The sequence below is a fragment of the Cadophora gregata genome (assembly GCF_030347475.1).
Source record: "Cadophora gregata isolate MNR1 chromosome Unknown scaffold_3, whole genome shotgun sequence".
NCBI lineage: Eukaryota > Fungi > Ascomycota > Leotiomycetes > Helotiales > Ploettnerulaceae > Cadophora > Cadophora gregata.
Window position 1 is genome coordinate 3324191 of NW_026695926.1, and position 13590 is coordinate 3337780.

At 48.8% G+C, this 13590-nt stretch overlaps 3 protein-coding genes across 4 annotated transcripts; all 3 read left to right on the forward strand.

Moving 5' to 3' along the window:
* The first annotated feature begins 3882 nt into the window (after nt 1–3882).
* ONS95_009615 (uncharacterized protein) lies at nt 3883–6340 on the forward strand. Of its 2 annotated transcripts, XM_058503216.1 has the most exons (5): nt 3883–4634; nt 4742–4927; nt 5046–5247; nt 5373–5714; nt 5849–6340. In XM_058503216.1, the coding sequence occupies exons 1-5, from the start codon at nt 4257–4259 to the stop codon at nt 6019–6021; spliced, it is 1281 nt and encodes a 426-aa protein (XP_058362151.1). In that variant the 5' UTR covers nt 3883–4256; the 3' UTR covers nt 6022–6340. The 2 variants fall into 2 exon arrangements, with proteins under 2 accessions (XP_058362151.1, XP_058362152.1); XM_058503217.1 differs by having other exon boundaries at nt 5046–6340.
* Nucleotides 6341–6469: 129 nt separating this feature from the next.
* Nucleotides 6470–9765, forward strand: ONS95_009616 (uncharacterized protein). The gene is made up of 4 exons (XM_058503218.1): nt 6470–7222; nt 7333–7882; nt 7954–8431; nt 8508–9765. Exons 2-4 carry the CDS (start codon nt 7491–7493, stop codon nt 9756–9758), a joined length of 2121 nt encoding a protein of 706 aa, XP_058362153.1. The 5' UTR covers nt 6470–7222; nt 7333–7490; the 3' UTR covers nt 9759–9765.
* Nucleotides 9766–10452: 687 nt separating this feature from the next.
* On the forward strand, nt 10453–13389 carry ONS95_009617 (uncharacterized protein). Its single transcript, XM_058503219.1, has 11 exons — nt 10453–10835; nt 10885–10894; nt 10944–11055; nt 11101–11229; nt 11274–11613; nt 11671–11706; nt 11754–11856; nt 11900–12063; nt 12106–12464; nt 12523–12734; nt 12784–13389. Exons 1-11 carry the CDS (start codon nt 10807–10809, stop codon nt 13201–13203), a joined length of 1914 nt encoding a protein of 637 aa, XP_058362154.1. The 5' UTR covers nt 10453–10806; the 3' UTR covers nt 13204–13389.
* Nucleotides 13390–13590: the final 201 nt, after the last annotated feature.

Below are 13590 nucleotides of genomic sequence, written 5' to 3' on the forward strand. Positions count from 1 at the left end.
CGCGCGCGAACGACCTTCTAAATTGGTTCAGATCCCCGAGATAAAGGTCGCTTGAGGCTCTTGGATTCTCCATCTTTATTTCGTTTGTCTGGTACGCCTAATTTGGCGAGAAGAAAAGAGTCAATGATGGATGTTGAAGGTGAAAGGAGAGAGAGGGAGGAAGGATGGTGATAGGAAGTCTTGGCCTTCGGGAAGGAAAAACATCACGCCGCATCGTGACTCCCTTCATCTTCAACATCCATTGACTCTTCCATCCTCCAAAAACCGTTCATTCCGAGTCAATTAAGAACGTACGAGCATGCCTAACAAACACAAACTCCATCCCAAAATAAATCACCTTACTTCACCACAAGCCAAGCCCCACACGAAGCCAAACGAGGTCGGATCTCCACCTCAGATGACGAATCAACCGCGTCCCACTTCCCCCAGATCTGGGACGTCTGATCTCCCCCAAACCAGGTCGCGAATCAGGTGACGCGGCATTCGAAAAGGGGAGCGTTGGCATTCAAGTCCAAGTCCAAGTTCGAGGTAATCGTACCCGAGTAGTCGAAGTTCGCATCACTTCTCTTCCCGGTGTCAACCACATCGCCGCAGGTGCTTGAAACATGGACATGCCTCTTCGTACATGCATGGCATGCGTGACCGAAGCGAGCAAGAAAACCTTCAGACCAAGACCACCTCATGCGATAAAACTAGAAGGAAAGGTCGGGCTCGTCGAAATTGAGGGATTTGGGGCTGACTGAACGGCCGGCTTGAATCATAAGGTTTGTGTTGGAGGAACACAGAAGGGGATGGGGCGTGATTCAAGCTCGCTCGCGAAGGGGCCACCTTTGAGTCCTGTCAAGTCTCATAAAAAGGGAACCATCAATGCTTGCCCTCGTGCTTGTCTAACTCAGTGAGTGAGTGAGTGAGTGGTTGGCCTTTCCCATCCATCCATCCATGTTCGTTGCTGGGGATCGATACAGTAGTCGCATGGTTCGGTCCCGACGTTAAGGTTGACTTCCCGGGGATGTGGTTCCATCCAAGTGTGTAGCGAGAGTATATTTCCCTTTCTTCTCTTTCGGAAGGCTGGAAGTAAAGCTGCCGAAAGTTTATATAGTAGGGGCTATGAGTTGCGTGGATGAGGGAGGTTCCGATAGATTGTTACCTGGGAGGTTGTATTTTGATATCGTGAATGTTTCATGATGGAGGCAGCGGCTCGATGTTAATGATCAAGTGGATCATATACGTACTTACAACCAGCTGTATGAATTGCGGAGATATGTTTGTGGCGTTGTTCTTCTCCGCGGTTTCAGTCGGACAATTACGGATCGTCAGTATATGTGGCTTTTGATGTGATAGTTGCTTGAAGGATGAACTGAGATCCACTCGCTCATTTACAGTACATTCGAAGCGTGTCGGAAGAATGCTTCTTTCTTTTTTCTCTGTCCGAATTTGTTCTACCAAACCCTCGGAAGTACTTGAGGTTCGAAAGAACAATGTCCTTCTTCAAGAATCTCTCTCTCCCCCTGAAATAGTGTCCATCTCAATCCTGATTAGATCCATGGCACGGTCCACATTTAGAGACTTGCCTTGTCAAGCAGACATACGATGGTTCAGATGATACAGAGGTGGCATACATCCAGCTTCCAGTCTCTAGAGACCATTTCTACTTACCTGCTAGGACGATGGCAGGCAATTACAGTAAGGACGTTCTATTTTCCATCAAGATTGTAGTGTCAGCAGAAGATGTATCGAGGTAATAGCAGGACCTCAGCCACCAACACTGATGAAGCCGGTACGATATAAACCAACAACACTACTTTTTATTGCTGGGCCAGGAGATGATTGCATTTCCTCTAAAGCCAACAGCGCCAACATTTTGATTAGCAATCCCTTTTCATCAAAGGAGTTCGCACAGCCCTGGACTTTATCAGCCAATACAACATCGTATTCGAACGCATTGAAAACCTCACAGGCGATAATATTAATATCATCTGTAACAACACCTTGCTTACCTGCTGCTCCCTCAAAACTCCAGACCAGCCAAAAGTCGGCTATCCACCAAACAGAGGCCATTGATGGGAATGAGTCGCAACACATCTTTTCAGATTGATTGACAGTGTTTCCGAGCAGAATGAATTCCACACTTCTTGCAACTAAACCTCAAGAACGTGACCCTCCGGAAAATATCTCTGCGAAAGATCCGGACTTCACTTCACTGGTATCTGCTACCTAAGGCATAACATGGAGCAATACAACGAAGCCGGAGACTGCAAAGTCATCTCACTTTTCCAACTCAAAAGACATTCTTTACAGTATGGGGTCAGTGTACGGAGGTACCCAGCGAGGATCCATCCAATTGCCATCGTCCAGTGCAGTAGGTAGTGGCGCTCCTCCATGCAAAAACATCCGTTCTTCTCAATGCCATTAGGTCAGCGATCGAAGGGTACTGCAGCTACTGGTTGGCTGCTGTGGTCCGTGGAGTGTAGTATTATTCTGCGCTGCGCGGGAACAGGGGGCTTCAAAATCAAAATTGTATCTTACGAAGTTACTGGACGAGAGAGAACAGCCAGCGCAGGAGCACAGCACGTGTAGGAGGACTCCGGCCTGCCCCTCCCTTGTAACACCTAGATTCTTCGATTCCAGCTTGTGGGGAAGGCCCAGCACTCTGGTGGGACACGCCGAAGGGCTTGGAGCCGCCTCGCAGTCGCAGAACAAAACGGCGTTTCGGGTGGTGCCAGGCGCAGATGTCGGACATTTATTACCTAGAAAAGGGGGAAAGGGAGGGAGACAGAGCCCAGTCAGACGAACACAGACCGAACAAACACACAGTTGTTTTGGCCCAGCTGCCCAGCTGCCCAGCTGCCCAGTCAATCATCGATCAATCAATCAACCAACTCGACAAGCCTCTGGGCTGGGACAAATTATTATTTCCGGGACCAGGAGGCTCACTCACTCACTCACTCACGTCTGTCTGCTTTAGGTGTTCGTTCGTTCCTGCGGCGCCAAGCTTTCTGATCTTTCGACCCTTTCGAGGGTTAATTTGATTCTTCCGAAGCCCTCCCTTCTCCCTCCCTTTTTGTTTGGCGGTGCATGCATGCATACCTGATTTACATCGATGCCCTTAACTGCGGCAGCCAATTATATCGTCGAGATGCTTCCGGGTTTGGTTGGCCTTCCCGTATTTCACTCCCTCTCGGCCCGCCTCATTATTATTTCGGAGATCATTATTATAATGCAAGGGCGATCTCCGTACGGACTTGCGTCTTGTCATTTCTTTCGTCCTGTTTTGAAACGAGCCAATAATTACGCCAGCCCGCGGTGAAGGCTCGCCTCAAGGTAAACACGCAAGCTTGTACGCAGGTGGCAGACTGGCAGTACAGTAGTGGTGAAGTTGACTCTGATCCTCCTCTGGTCTGGTCAGTTGTCACGGCCCGGGGGTCTGCAAGAATCCTCCTCCGTGATGATGTTGTTTGTGTAGCACAATCAGTCAGTCGTACGGGGTCCACGTCTCGCCTTTCGCCTGTCTGTCTCTTCTTCCTCCCCCGCTCTATTCAATCCTGTCTGTCCGTCCCTCTTCTTGCCACGGCCAGGCCAATCCTCTCTCCTGTCTCTTCACTTACTGTCGCAGCATGTCGTGGCTGAATGCGGGCAACTGGCTGAAATAGGCTCATGTGTTTTACAGGCTTCTGTAACGGCATGGCTTACTTGGCGGGTCGTCGTCCGCCTGGAAATAGCGACTGTGTGTTTCAGGGGCTGCCTTGGCGCCGGTGCGACCCTGCAGAGCGCTGCAGGTACAGTACCCTAGCTCGCCTAAGAAAGGGAACCCGCAGGGGTCTCAGGGGGCTAGCCGAGCTTGGAATTGAGTGTGCGTGTGTGAGAGAGAGCTTGTCACTATGGAGGGGCTTGAATCACTTTCAGACTTATCCACTCACAGCCAGCGGAAGGGGGAATGGCATGGAGGCATGGAGCAACCTGCATGGAGGGCATGCAAATCTCGAGATGGATCTGATCTGACCCTCTTTTCCTTCTTCGTCGTCTTCTTCTTCTTCTCCTTCTTCTCCTCCTCTGATATACATATCCGCCTCACACCCTTCCTCTCACATTCTTTGTTACTTTTCTGTTCGTTTGGTAGTGTTGTGTGTCTAGTTTTCTATTCTCTTCTTCTTCTTCTTCTTCTTCTTCTTCGTCTGATCTCCCCGCTGGTTCGATTTCTTTCGTTGTCTTTGTTGTAGCTGTGTCTATAAGGTACTATACATATCCGATCAGTCACTATGTTTTCCAACCGACTATCCACCGTCACGGTGGTGCTCGCACTCTTTTTCACTCTTTTCGTCACACTCGCTCAATCGACACCGACACCCAGAGGAGGAGAGAGGGTGAAGGGCCTCGGAGTCCCCATCAATAATGCAGACGCTTCCGACATCATCGCCAACAAGTACATTGTGGTTTACAACAATACCGCTAGCGATGAGGAGATCGAGACCTGCAGAGCCACCATTGCTACTGCTATGAAGAAGCGTAGCGTTCAGCGTGGTTTGGATGGACGGACGCTCTCGAGCCATATCGAACCATTTTCCATGGAGGGATGGAGGGGGTCGATTCTCGAGGCCGAGGATGCTATGATGTTGGAGATTGCGGATATGTCACACGTTAGTCCTGCCCAGTCTTGTCTCAAGCTTTGGCTTGTGTGGTGGGAGAGAATAAAAGAGCAGGGGGTGTAATTGAAGAAGCGAAGCTAACAGAGCTGCCCCTCCAGGTTTCTTACATCGAGGCCGACACAAAGGTCAAAATCAACGCTCTGGTATCGCAACCAGCTGCTCCAGCTGGACTGAGGCGCATTTCGCATGCCGCGGCGGGTGAGACAGGTTATATTTTCGACAACACTTCCGGAGCTGGTATTACGGCATATATTGTCGACACAGGGATCCGCACCACACATGAGGTAGGTTCTAGATCCTTGCCATACACATACAGAGAAATTCAGGAAGGAGTTGGGGAAATCGTCAGAATGGAATGGGACTGAATTGAGATCGGGAAAATAATGCTGATTTTCTTGATAGGAATATGGAGGACGTGCTATCTGGGGAGGAAACTTTGTCAACAACGTCAACACAGATGAGAACGGACATGGGAGTCACGTCGCAGGCACAGTTGGAGGAGCCACTTTCGGCGTAGCAAAGCAAGTCGAGCTGGTAGCCGTCAAGACTCTCGATGCAGAGGGAGCTGGTTCAAACTCCGGCGTCATTGCAGGTCTTCAATTCGGTATGCTCTCTCTCCCTTCCCTCATTTCTCCTCCCAAATCACATCCGTATCCCAAACCCCAAAGTCCCAATTCCAATTCCAACCCAACACAAATTGTCAGGACACAGCTAATTTCTCCCCCACAGTCCTCAACAACGCCACCGCCCGCGGCCTCGCCGGTAAAGCCGTAATGAACATGTCCATCGGCGGCTCCAAGTCCGCCGCCCTCAACTCCGCCGTCGCAGCACTCACCCGCGCCGGCGTGACCGTCGTCGTCGCAGCCGGAAACGAGAACCAGGACGCCGCCAACGTATCACCCGCCTCGGCCCCAACCGCCATCACTGTCGGCGCCGTGGACGCCAACGACGCCAAGGCATCCTTCTCGAATTTCGGTCCTGATGTGGATATTTTTGCTTCGGGCGTCAAGGTGCAGAGTGTGGGCATTACGAGCGATACTGCTAGTGCGGTGTTGAGTGGGACGAGTATGGGTATGTTTTTCTCTTCCTTTCCTTTCCTTTCCTCTCCTTTGCTTTTCCTCTCCTCCTTCCTCTCCCTCTCGCCCTCTCCTTTTGCAAGTCCAAATGAGTTGAAATAAAAATCCCAATCTAACAATCCCAACCAGCATCCCCCCACGTCGCCGGCCTCGCAGCCTACCTCATGGCCCTCGAGGGGATCACCGTCCCCGCCGAGGTCGCCGCCCGCATGAAGGCCCTCGCCCAATCAACAGGCGCCAGCGTCACTGGCGCTAATGCGGAGACGACGAAGCTTATTGCGAATAATGGGAATGGATTCTAAGCTTCTTTATTAAGAAAATCCAGGTCTTGCTGATGCGGGATACTGTTGCGTTGTGGTGCTGTGAATTTTTGTTATGTTTTGTTACTTTTTATAGAGGAGCGAAGAAGGGGCTGCATTGATTGCATGGAAGGGCGTGGCGTGGTTGAAGAGAAGAGTAAGGCATGGGAGTGGGTGATTGGTACCTGCTGTGTGGAGGGTTGGGACGAAATTGGAGGAGAGGAGCAGAGAGGCGGCGAGTGTGTAGGGTGGGGAGGGGAAGAGAGGAAGTTATATTCTGTTGTTTATGCATGCAATATACCCTTTTAGAAAGACGTTCGCGCTCTCTTCTCTCTTTCTTTCTTTCTTTCTCTCTCTTTTTCTTTTCTGGTCAAACCTGGCAGGGTCCAATACCGGATATTCAAGATTCAAGATTCCACTTCCCAATGTTCTCTTTTACTGAAGGAAAGAGCTTGGAAGGATGGTAGTGGACAAGCCTGTCTGCTAGTCAGCAAGTGCTGAAATTTCATCTCACCCCATCATCTTGAGTTTCTCTTTCGATTTCACGCCTGCATTCCATACCATCCTACTGTATCAACGGACGTTATTCGGGCAAAGTAACAATTTTCAGTAGAACAGCTTGGAAAATCTGCAGAGAAGAGTAACAAGGTTCATCGCTGGGATCACATGTTTTGTTTTGATTTGTTCTGGGCAAAGAGAGGAAGATTCGCTTATTTCCACGAAGTTCTTCTATTTTAATCGCTACTTTTTTCCCTTGAGCTGTTTCCCGTTGTTTCTGTATTTAAGTTGAGGATTTGAGGATCTTTTCGTACCTCTGGCGATGTGTTCGTGGATATTGTGAGTGCGCAGGCTGAGGGAGGGTTCTGGTGAGATTGACAAGCTCTTTGGAGCGGCATCATGAGAAACGTTCTCCACTACTTCGTCCTATTGTGGAATGTCTAGAGTGACAACTAAATTAGTAGAATTTCGGTGTGCACAGAGTGACAGAGCAACAGTGTCTGCGCAGGGAACAAGGCTCATATATGGTTCCGCTGTAAGTGAGCGAGTCCCAAAAGAATAAGTAGGTACTGGGATAGCAGGGTAGTTAGAATGTTCCATGCAACTTCTCTTCGTCCCGGTTCTCGATTACCAGCGCGGCAATGATAGGTACTTTGTTGTTGGAAGCCGACCTGCATATCTCCTGCACCTTTGTCTATTTTTGGAGGTATGTGGTACCGATCCCTTAATCTCTTTCTTTGATGTCTGTACATTCAAACAAGGAGCACTAATAATAGCCGCACTCATCATTGTTCGTTAGCAATAACAAAGTCATAGTCAATAAGAAGTATCTGTAGCTCTGATTCACACAAAGCTTCCGAGTCGCTTCAAAACGACCTCTGCCACGCCATAAATGCCAGCCTTTCCTTCTCAAACTCATTTCCAAACCGAATACTTTTAAATTTCGAAGACACAAAGAAACGAAAAGAAAACACATGCATATCTCGAAAATGCAAATCACAAACACCCTCGTAACACTTGGGCTCCTCTCCTCCGCCCAAGCAAGCAGACTCTTCGTCTCCTCGTACTCCGGCGACGTCGCGACCGTCGAACTGACCGACAAGACAAACGGAGTAGATCTCAAAGCCACATCCCTCTCTCAAGGATGCAAGTCTAGTCCTTCCTGGCTCCAATACGACAGCAAGACATCTGTACTGTACTGCGCCGGCGAAGGAAACCAGACTCCAGACAAAGCCGCTTTCACTTCTCTCAAGGTAGCAGCAGACGGCAGCCTGACTTACTTGAGTGACGTTACCACCGCGAATGGTGGCGTGAATACGCATTCATTCATTGCTGGAAAGGATAAATATATGGCTGTTGCTCATTAGTATGTTTACCCCCCCTCTCTTCTGAAACTTCAAGACTGCGAAAGCTAGAATGACTAACTATCAATCACAGTGGCGGTTCAGCAATCAGCATCATCAAAGCCACCGATCCAAAATCTCTTCAAATCACACACGCATACAGCTTTGTCTTTAACCCTCCACGCGGCCCAGATCCCGCCAAACCCATCGTCCCATTCATCCACCAGGTCGTCGTCGACCCCACAGGAGCCTTCCTCCTTGCACCAGATCTCAGTGGCGACGAAGTTCACATCTTTGGTCTACACGATGATGGACAGCTGACTGATCCTCCTGGACAGGCCAAGCTACTGTTCCCTGCTGGCAGTGGACCTAGACATCTGGCATTTTACCAGCCCGATGGTAAGAAGGGAAAAACGTATGTGTATGTCGTGATGGAGAAGACGAATATGCTGTATGGCTTTGAGGTTACGTACGCGAGCGGAGCCATGCAGTTTAAGAATGTGTATACGAAGACGATCTTTGATGGTGAAGAGTTGCCGACTGGTTCGGCGGCTGCGGAAATTACGGTCACTGTGAGTACACTCCATCTTTTCTTTCGTTACTGAACCCTTTTGATGATTGAAAACATATGCTGACAGCTCCATACAGCCAGACAACAAATTCCTCATCATCTCCTCCCGATCCGACAACCTCAACCCACCCGGACCAAACAGCCCAACTGCAACCGATACCCTCGTCACTTTCTCTCTCGACGCAACAACCGGCATCCCAAAACTCCTCCAGAAATTCTCAGCTGGAGGTAGTGCGCCAAGATCATTTGCCATCAACCGAGCCGGTGACCGCGTCGCTATCGCTCTAGCCAAATCAAACAAACTCGTCATTCTAGCTCGGGATATTAAGACTGGGAAATTCACCACACAGCTTGGAAGCTTGGATCTCGAGGCTGGGAAGGAGCCTAATTTGGTCACAAGTGTTGTGTGGGAGGAGGAAAGCGATCCCGATATTGTTGTCGCTGGGGGTGCAGCCGGAGGAGGAGGTGCAAGTTCAAGTGTTGTTAGTGGATCAGCACAAATTACTTCGACAGGTTCGTCAACACCACTTTCTAGTAGCTCTTCAAGCGGGGAGGAAATCACCCCAACAGGTACAGCAGGATCCTTGCTTCCGAGTAGTGCCTCAAGCGAGGAGGATACCACGACAGCGCAGCTCACCTCAACTGTCACGCACTCCGTGACAAAATCTGCATGTCAAGCATCTAGCCCGCCTAAGACCTCAACTCCAACTACCCTGACGAGAGAACTCTCCTCAATGATAAGCAGCGACGAGCTCGCTCCTTCAAATGCTGGAAATTCCCCATCCATGTCAACATCTCAACTAACCGCCTCGTCACCAGTAACAATCTCCGCGCCAGGATCAGTCTCCACACCAGTAACACTCTCCACACAAACACCAACACCAACACGATTCCCAACTACTACACCAGGTTCACAATCCAGCATCGTAGCAGCTCCTTCAGCTACAGGAAGTTCGTCCATCGTTTCTCAACCCGGGTATTTCGCAACGTCAGTCTCTGGCTCCGCCTCTGGCTCTCCTCCAGCCGCAAGCCCAAGCCCAAGTGTAAGTGCCAGTGCAAGTGCCGACTCCAACACAGATATCAGCAAACAATACTCCAGCACCAGCGTCATCATAGTGTCATCACAGTGTACAGCCGTCCCATCGCCGGTTCGAACGGGAGTTCCGCAAGGATGTAAAAACTACTATCAGGTGGTGAGTGGAGATACTTGTGATGGTATCTGTGAGCGGTTGAATGTTCCGACGAAGATGTTTAGGGAGTTGAATACGGGGGTTGGTGAGGATTGTACGGATTTGGAGGTTGGTGAGTGGGTTTGTATTTCGGCTTGAGGGGCAGGGCTAGGGGTGGGTGAGGAGGTGGTGATGGATTAAGGGGAGAGGAGGGTGAGCGTTGGATAGTGGCAATATAAAAGCGATAAAGAATTGACTGTATGATCTGGCAGCTAAGTCGGTGCTTTGGACTTTTGTTGGTGGAATTAAACGTGGAGTTTGTATTAGAAATTATAACATGCCTGAGCAGTGAGTATCAACATAGAAATTATCCCCCCCCAGAAAGAAAACTCGATAAGTACATGGCTTAGAGAGGTCACTCGATTGATCACTTGCCGTTGTATATTTACCACTCGTTCGTGCTCAATAATCAACTTGTTAGTAGTTCTTAAGTGTAACCATCGCATAAGAAAACGATTGCATGTTTCCTAGATTTGAAACCTGAACCAATATATTGAACTCGCCTAAACTGACAATCAAAATCAGGCGTGAAGGGCCACGACTCTCAATACGTGATACTAATTGTAACTTGAACGATTTGATGGCAACGACTCTGCTTGTTACTCTTGAAGAAATATGTATAGGTTTATGAAGTCGCTGTTCTCTATGATTGCACAGTTGAGTGCACCTTCGAGTGGCTCCGGCACTATCACGTGATCGGAAAGGGTCCAAGCGACAGGCCACGCAATGTCTCACCCGAGCTGAGATCAGGTCACTGGCGCGAGCGATGTACCCCGCTCTAAGCAGAAGTCTTTATCTGTGCAGCGACACCATTGCTTGAGCCCCCTCTAAGGATAAAGTAACAAGTCTCAAGGTATCGTTGGCACTGCATCTCGCTGCGGAGGCTTTAAAGCCCACCTGCAAACCCGTTGAGGGCGGCATTTTGGCGCTTTTAGTGTCCGCGATTAGCGTAACGACTATCACGATCACGGGAGCCTCGGGGATTCGAATCCTTCAGCCACAAAACCTGGATGTGTACATGTCAGCATTCAAAAGACTCAATTTCGACAAAACGTCGACGTATCGTGATTCAGCCTGTCCGGCTCATGTTTAGTTCATAGGTAGCTGATGGGTTGTAACCAAGTACGATATTTCAAGCCTTGAGGACATGGCAAGTCAGGCTGCTGAAAGATGTCGGTAAGTTTAGTCCAGCCTGATGAGGTGATGCAACGCTAAACATGTTTAGAACCTGTCAGGTATGAGAAAATCCTCACTTCAGAGTGTCTGGAATAACGGTGAATGTAGAAGCGGAAGGTGAGGTGTGGGAGGGAGCAGCCCATTTGCTTCAACTGCAAGAGATTGGGCCTCACATGCGAGAAGCCATTGAAATTTCGATGGAGAGATCAGACGATGTCAAGTGAGTGTAGGTCCTCGATTTTCGAATTATTGCTGATAGTTACAGCACGAATATCGATGTCGGGAACAACGTCGGAGAAAAGCTCCGTCTGGGATCCCGAAACAGATGGTCGGTCTACTGGAGGTGACTTCCCGGAAGATTTGTTAGAGAGTGTGGAAAGCCCACAGGATACTGGTACGTCCTGTTCTGTCTGTTCCATTAATAAGCTGATCTTATAGGAAATCGCTTCGTGAATACAACTCCGGATAACTATCTTGAAATGTACCAGTCTAGCCACCATCTCAGAGCAACAAGCAGCGTTGGATCTGTGCAAACTATTCCAGCAGGGAGTGTAAAGCTGGAAAGATTCGAGGATTACGCTGTGAGCCCGAGTTCTTCTCGGAGAACGTCCATCATGAAAATCGAGCCTTCGGTTACGGCAAGGTCTGTTGCGAGTCAGAGCACAGGAATGAGTTTGGCAAAACGATTTAAACAAACTCTCGATCCCACGTGGGGAAGCACCAAAGTGGCCCGGCCGTCTATGTTTGATCAAGCTTTTGTTCATTCTCGAGATTTACAGTGAGTACTCAGCATCTGCCGTGGCTATCAGATACGTGAGAATGCTGAACTTTCCAGGTATTACAATCACTACCGGGCAGTGTTCGTATATAGGTGAGAAACATTCTGCCAACTGACTGGAATCATGCTAATTAGAGTAGTATTCAGGTCCACAGCAAATTTCCAAGTGACATACGGCCCTTTTGTCACGCGGAAGATGAAACGGAAGACCCATTTGAACGAGCGGCGGCCAGCTTCAATCCTGTAAGATATTGCCGACATCATTAGTACGAAACTGACTTTCTAGCTCTATTACGCGATTTTAGCCTTATCTGCTTTGTCAATGGCACATCGAGAACGACTTGATCGAGTTGATTCGCTCCGATACTATCAACTTGCCATTGAAGGATTACAACAGCAGAGTACTCTTGAATCCGTGAACATGATCTACACACATTATTTCCTCCTGCTGTAAGTTACCTGTACAAACAAGGAACTCTACTGACCAAACAGATACGAAGTTGCAGCCTGTGAACGGCGGACGAATCTCGAGCTTGGACATCTTGCTCAATTATCCCGGCTCATGGCCTGGTACTTTACTACGCTTGCAACGAACCCCGATTACGTATTCCGAGATCAAGCCTGTCGGCAGTGTACAGACATCGCGATGATGTGTGTGCCGATTGTCAGTTTGTACTGTGATATGCATAGCTTGACGATGCAGCGGCAGAAATTCACTATCATCCCAGATGTGATGGTCACTGGGTTTCTGAATGCCGTTGATTCAGAAACCGGGAACCCACAGCTTGAGGCGAGATTTACGGATGCTGATCTCACGCGCAAGATTATAGAACTCAATGTATTGGGAGGATGTATGTGCACAGAGCATTCGACGCTCCTCGCAAAGTCTCAGAGCTGATTTTTGTGTAGGGACACATCGAGTCGTTCGGCAGACGATCGAAAGCGTGAACAGTGGCGAAATTACACAGTTATCCGAACTGGAACCAAAATTTATAGAATTGAAAGAGAAGGTAAAAGCACTGGATGACTGGTGTTCTCGATATGCCCCGCAGGTACCAGTTGGCATTTACGACGAAGTCTATGCAAGCATGCCATTACATTGCCAGACAACATTTGATTCTGTAAGTCTTCTGCAGTTCCATCACCTTTTGAAGTAACTAAATCTCCCAGGCGCAATACATAGCTCGCGAGCTTCAGATATTCATGCATACCTCAATTTTCCCCGGGCAGAGAAAGCAGCTCACAAAACCGCGAGAGGAATACATACAATACCTCGCACGGGAGATACTTTACTTGACTAGACCGAGGTGGGGCGAGACTCGACAGATTGCTGCTAGTAACCTGGTGGCGATTTTTATTTGTGGGACTGTCGTTACGGCGAGTGGGGAGAAGGAGGAGGTGTTGAAAGTGCTGGAGACGATGGGTGCGGATGCCAGTGGAAGGAATTTCGTAAGGGCGTCTGATGCTCTGAAAGAGTTGTTTAGAGAGCAGGAGAGGGTGACAGGAAGAGGGGGAGATGAGAGGGGGGTGGATTGGTTTGTGTATTTGAGAGATAAAGGGTTGTTGGATTTTTCGTTGTTTGGGATTTAGCGAGTATCTGATGAAGCTTGTCTTAAAGTAATATTTATTGCATCTGGATGTGCGATTTGCAGCCAGTACTTAGATCCTGCCACAGTACTGAAATTCTTTTGATCACCGAGCAGTGTCCGCAACTGTAACTTTCAGCAATAATAGCACTGAGCTTGTTATCAGTCACGAGTGGTACGAGAATTACTAGACTGAAATAAAGGCGAGGTCAAGTAGTTTGATAATGTAACATTCGTAGAATATCTAATTATAAGTATGTGAAGTTGATGGCATACAAGGCTGGTGAAGTAAGCTCTGAACGCTAAAGATAGTACAGTACGCGCAGTCAACTCAGGGCTGCACAGCCGTTACTTCGTTACGTTAAGCGAGAGCAGCCATAACCTCAGTGAA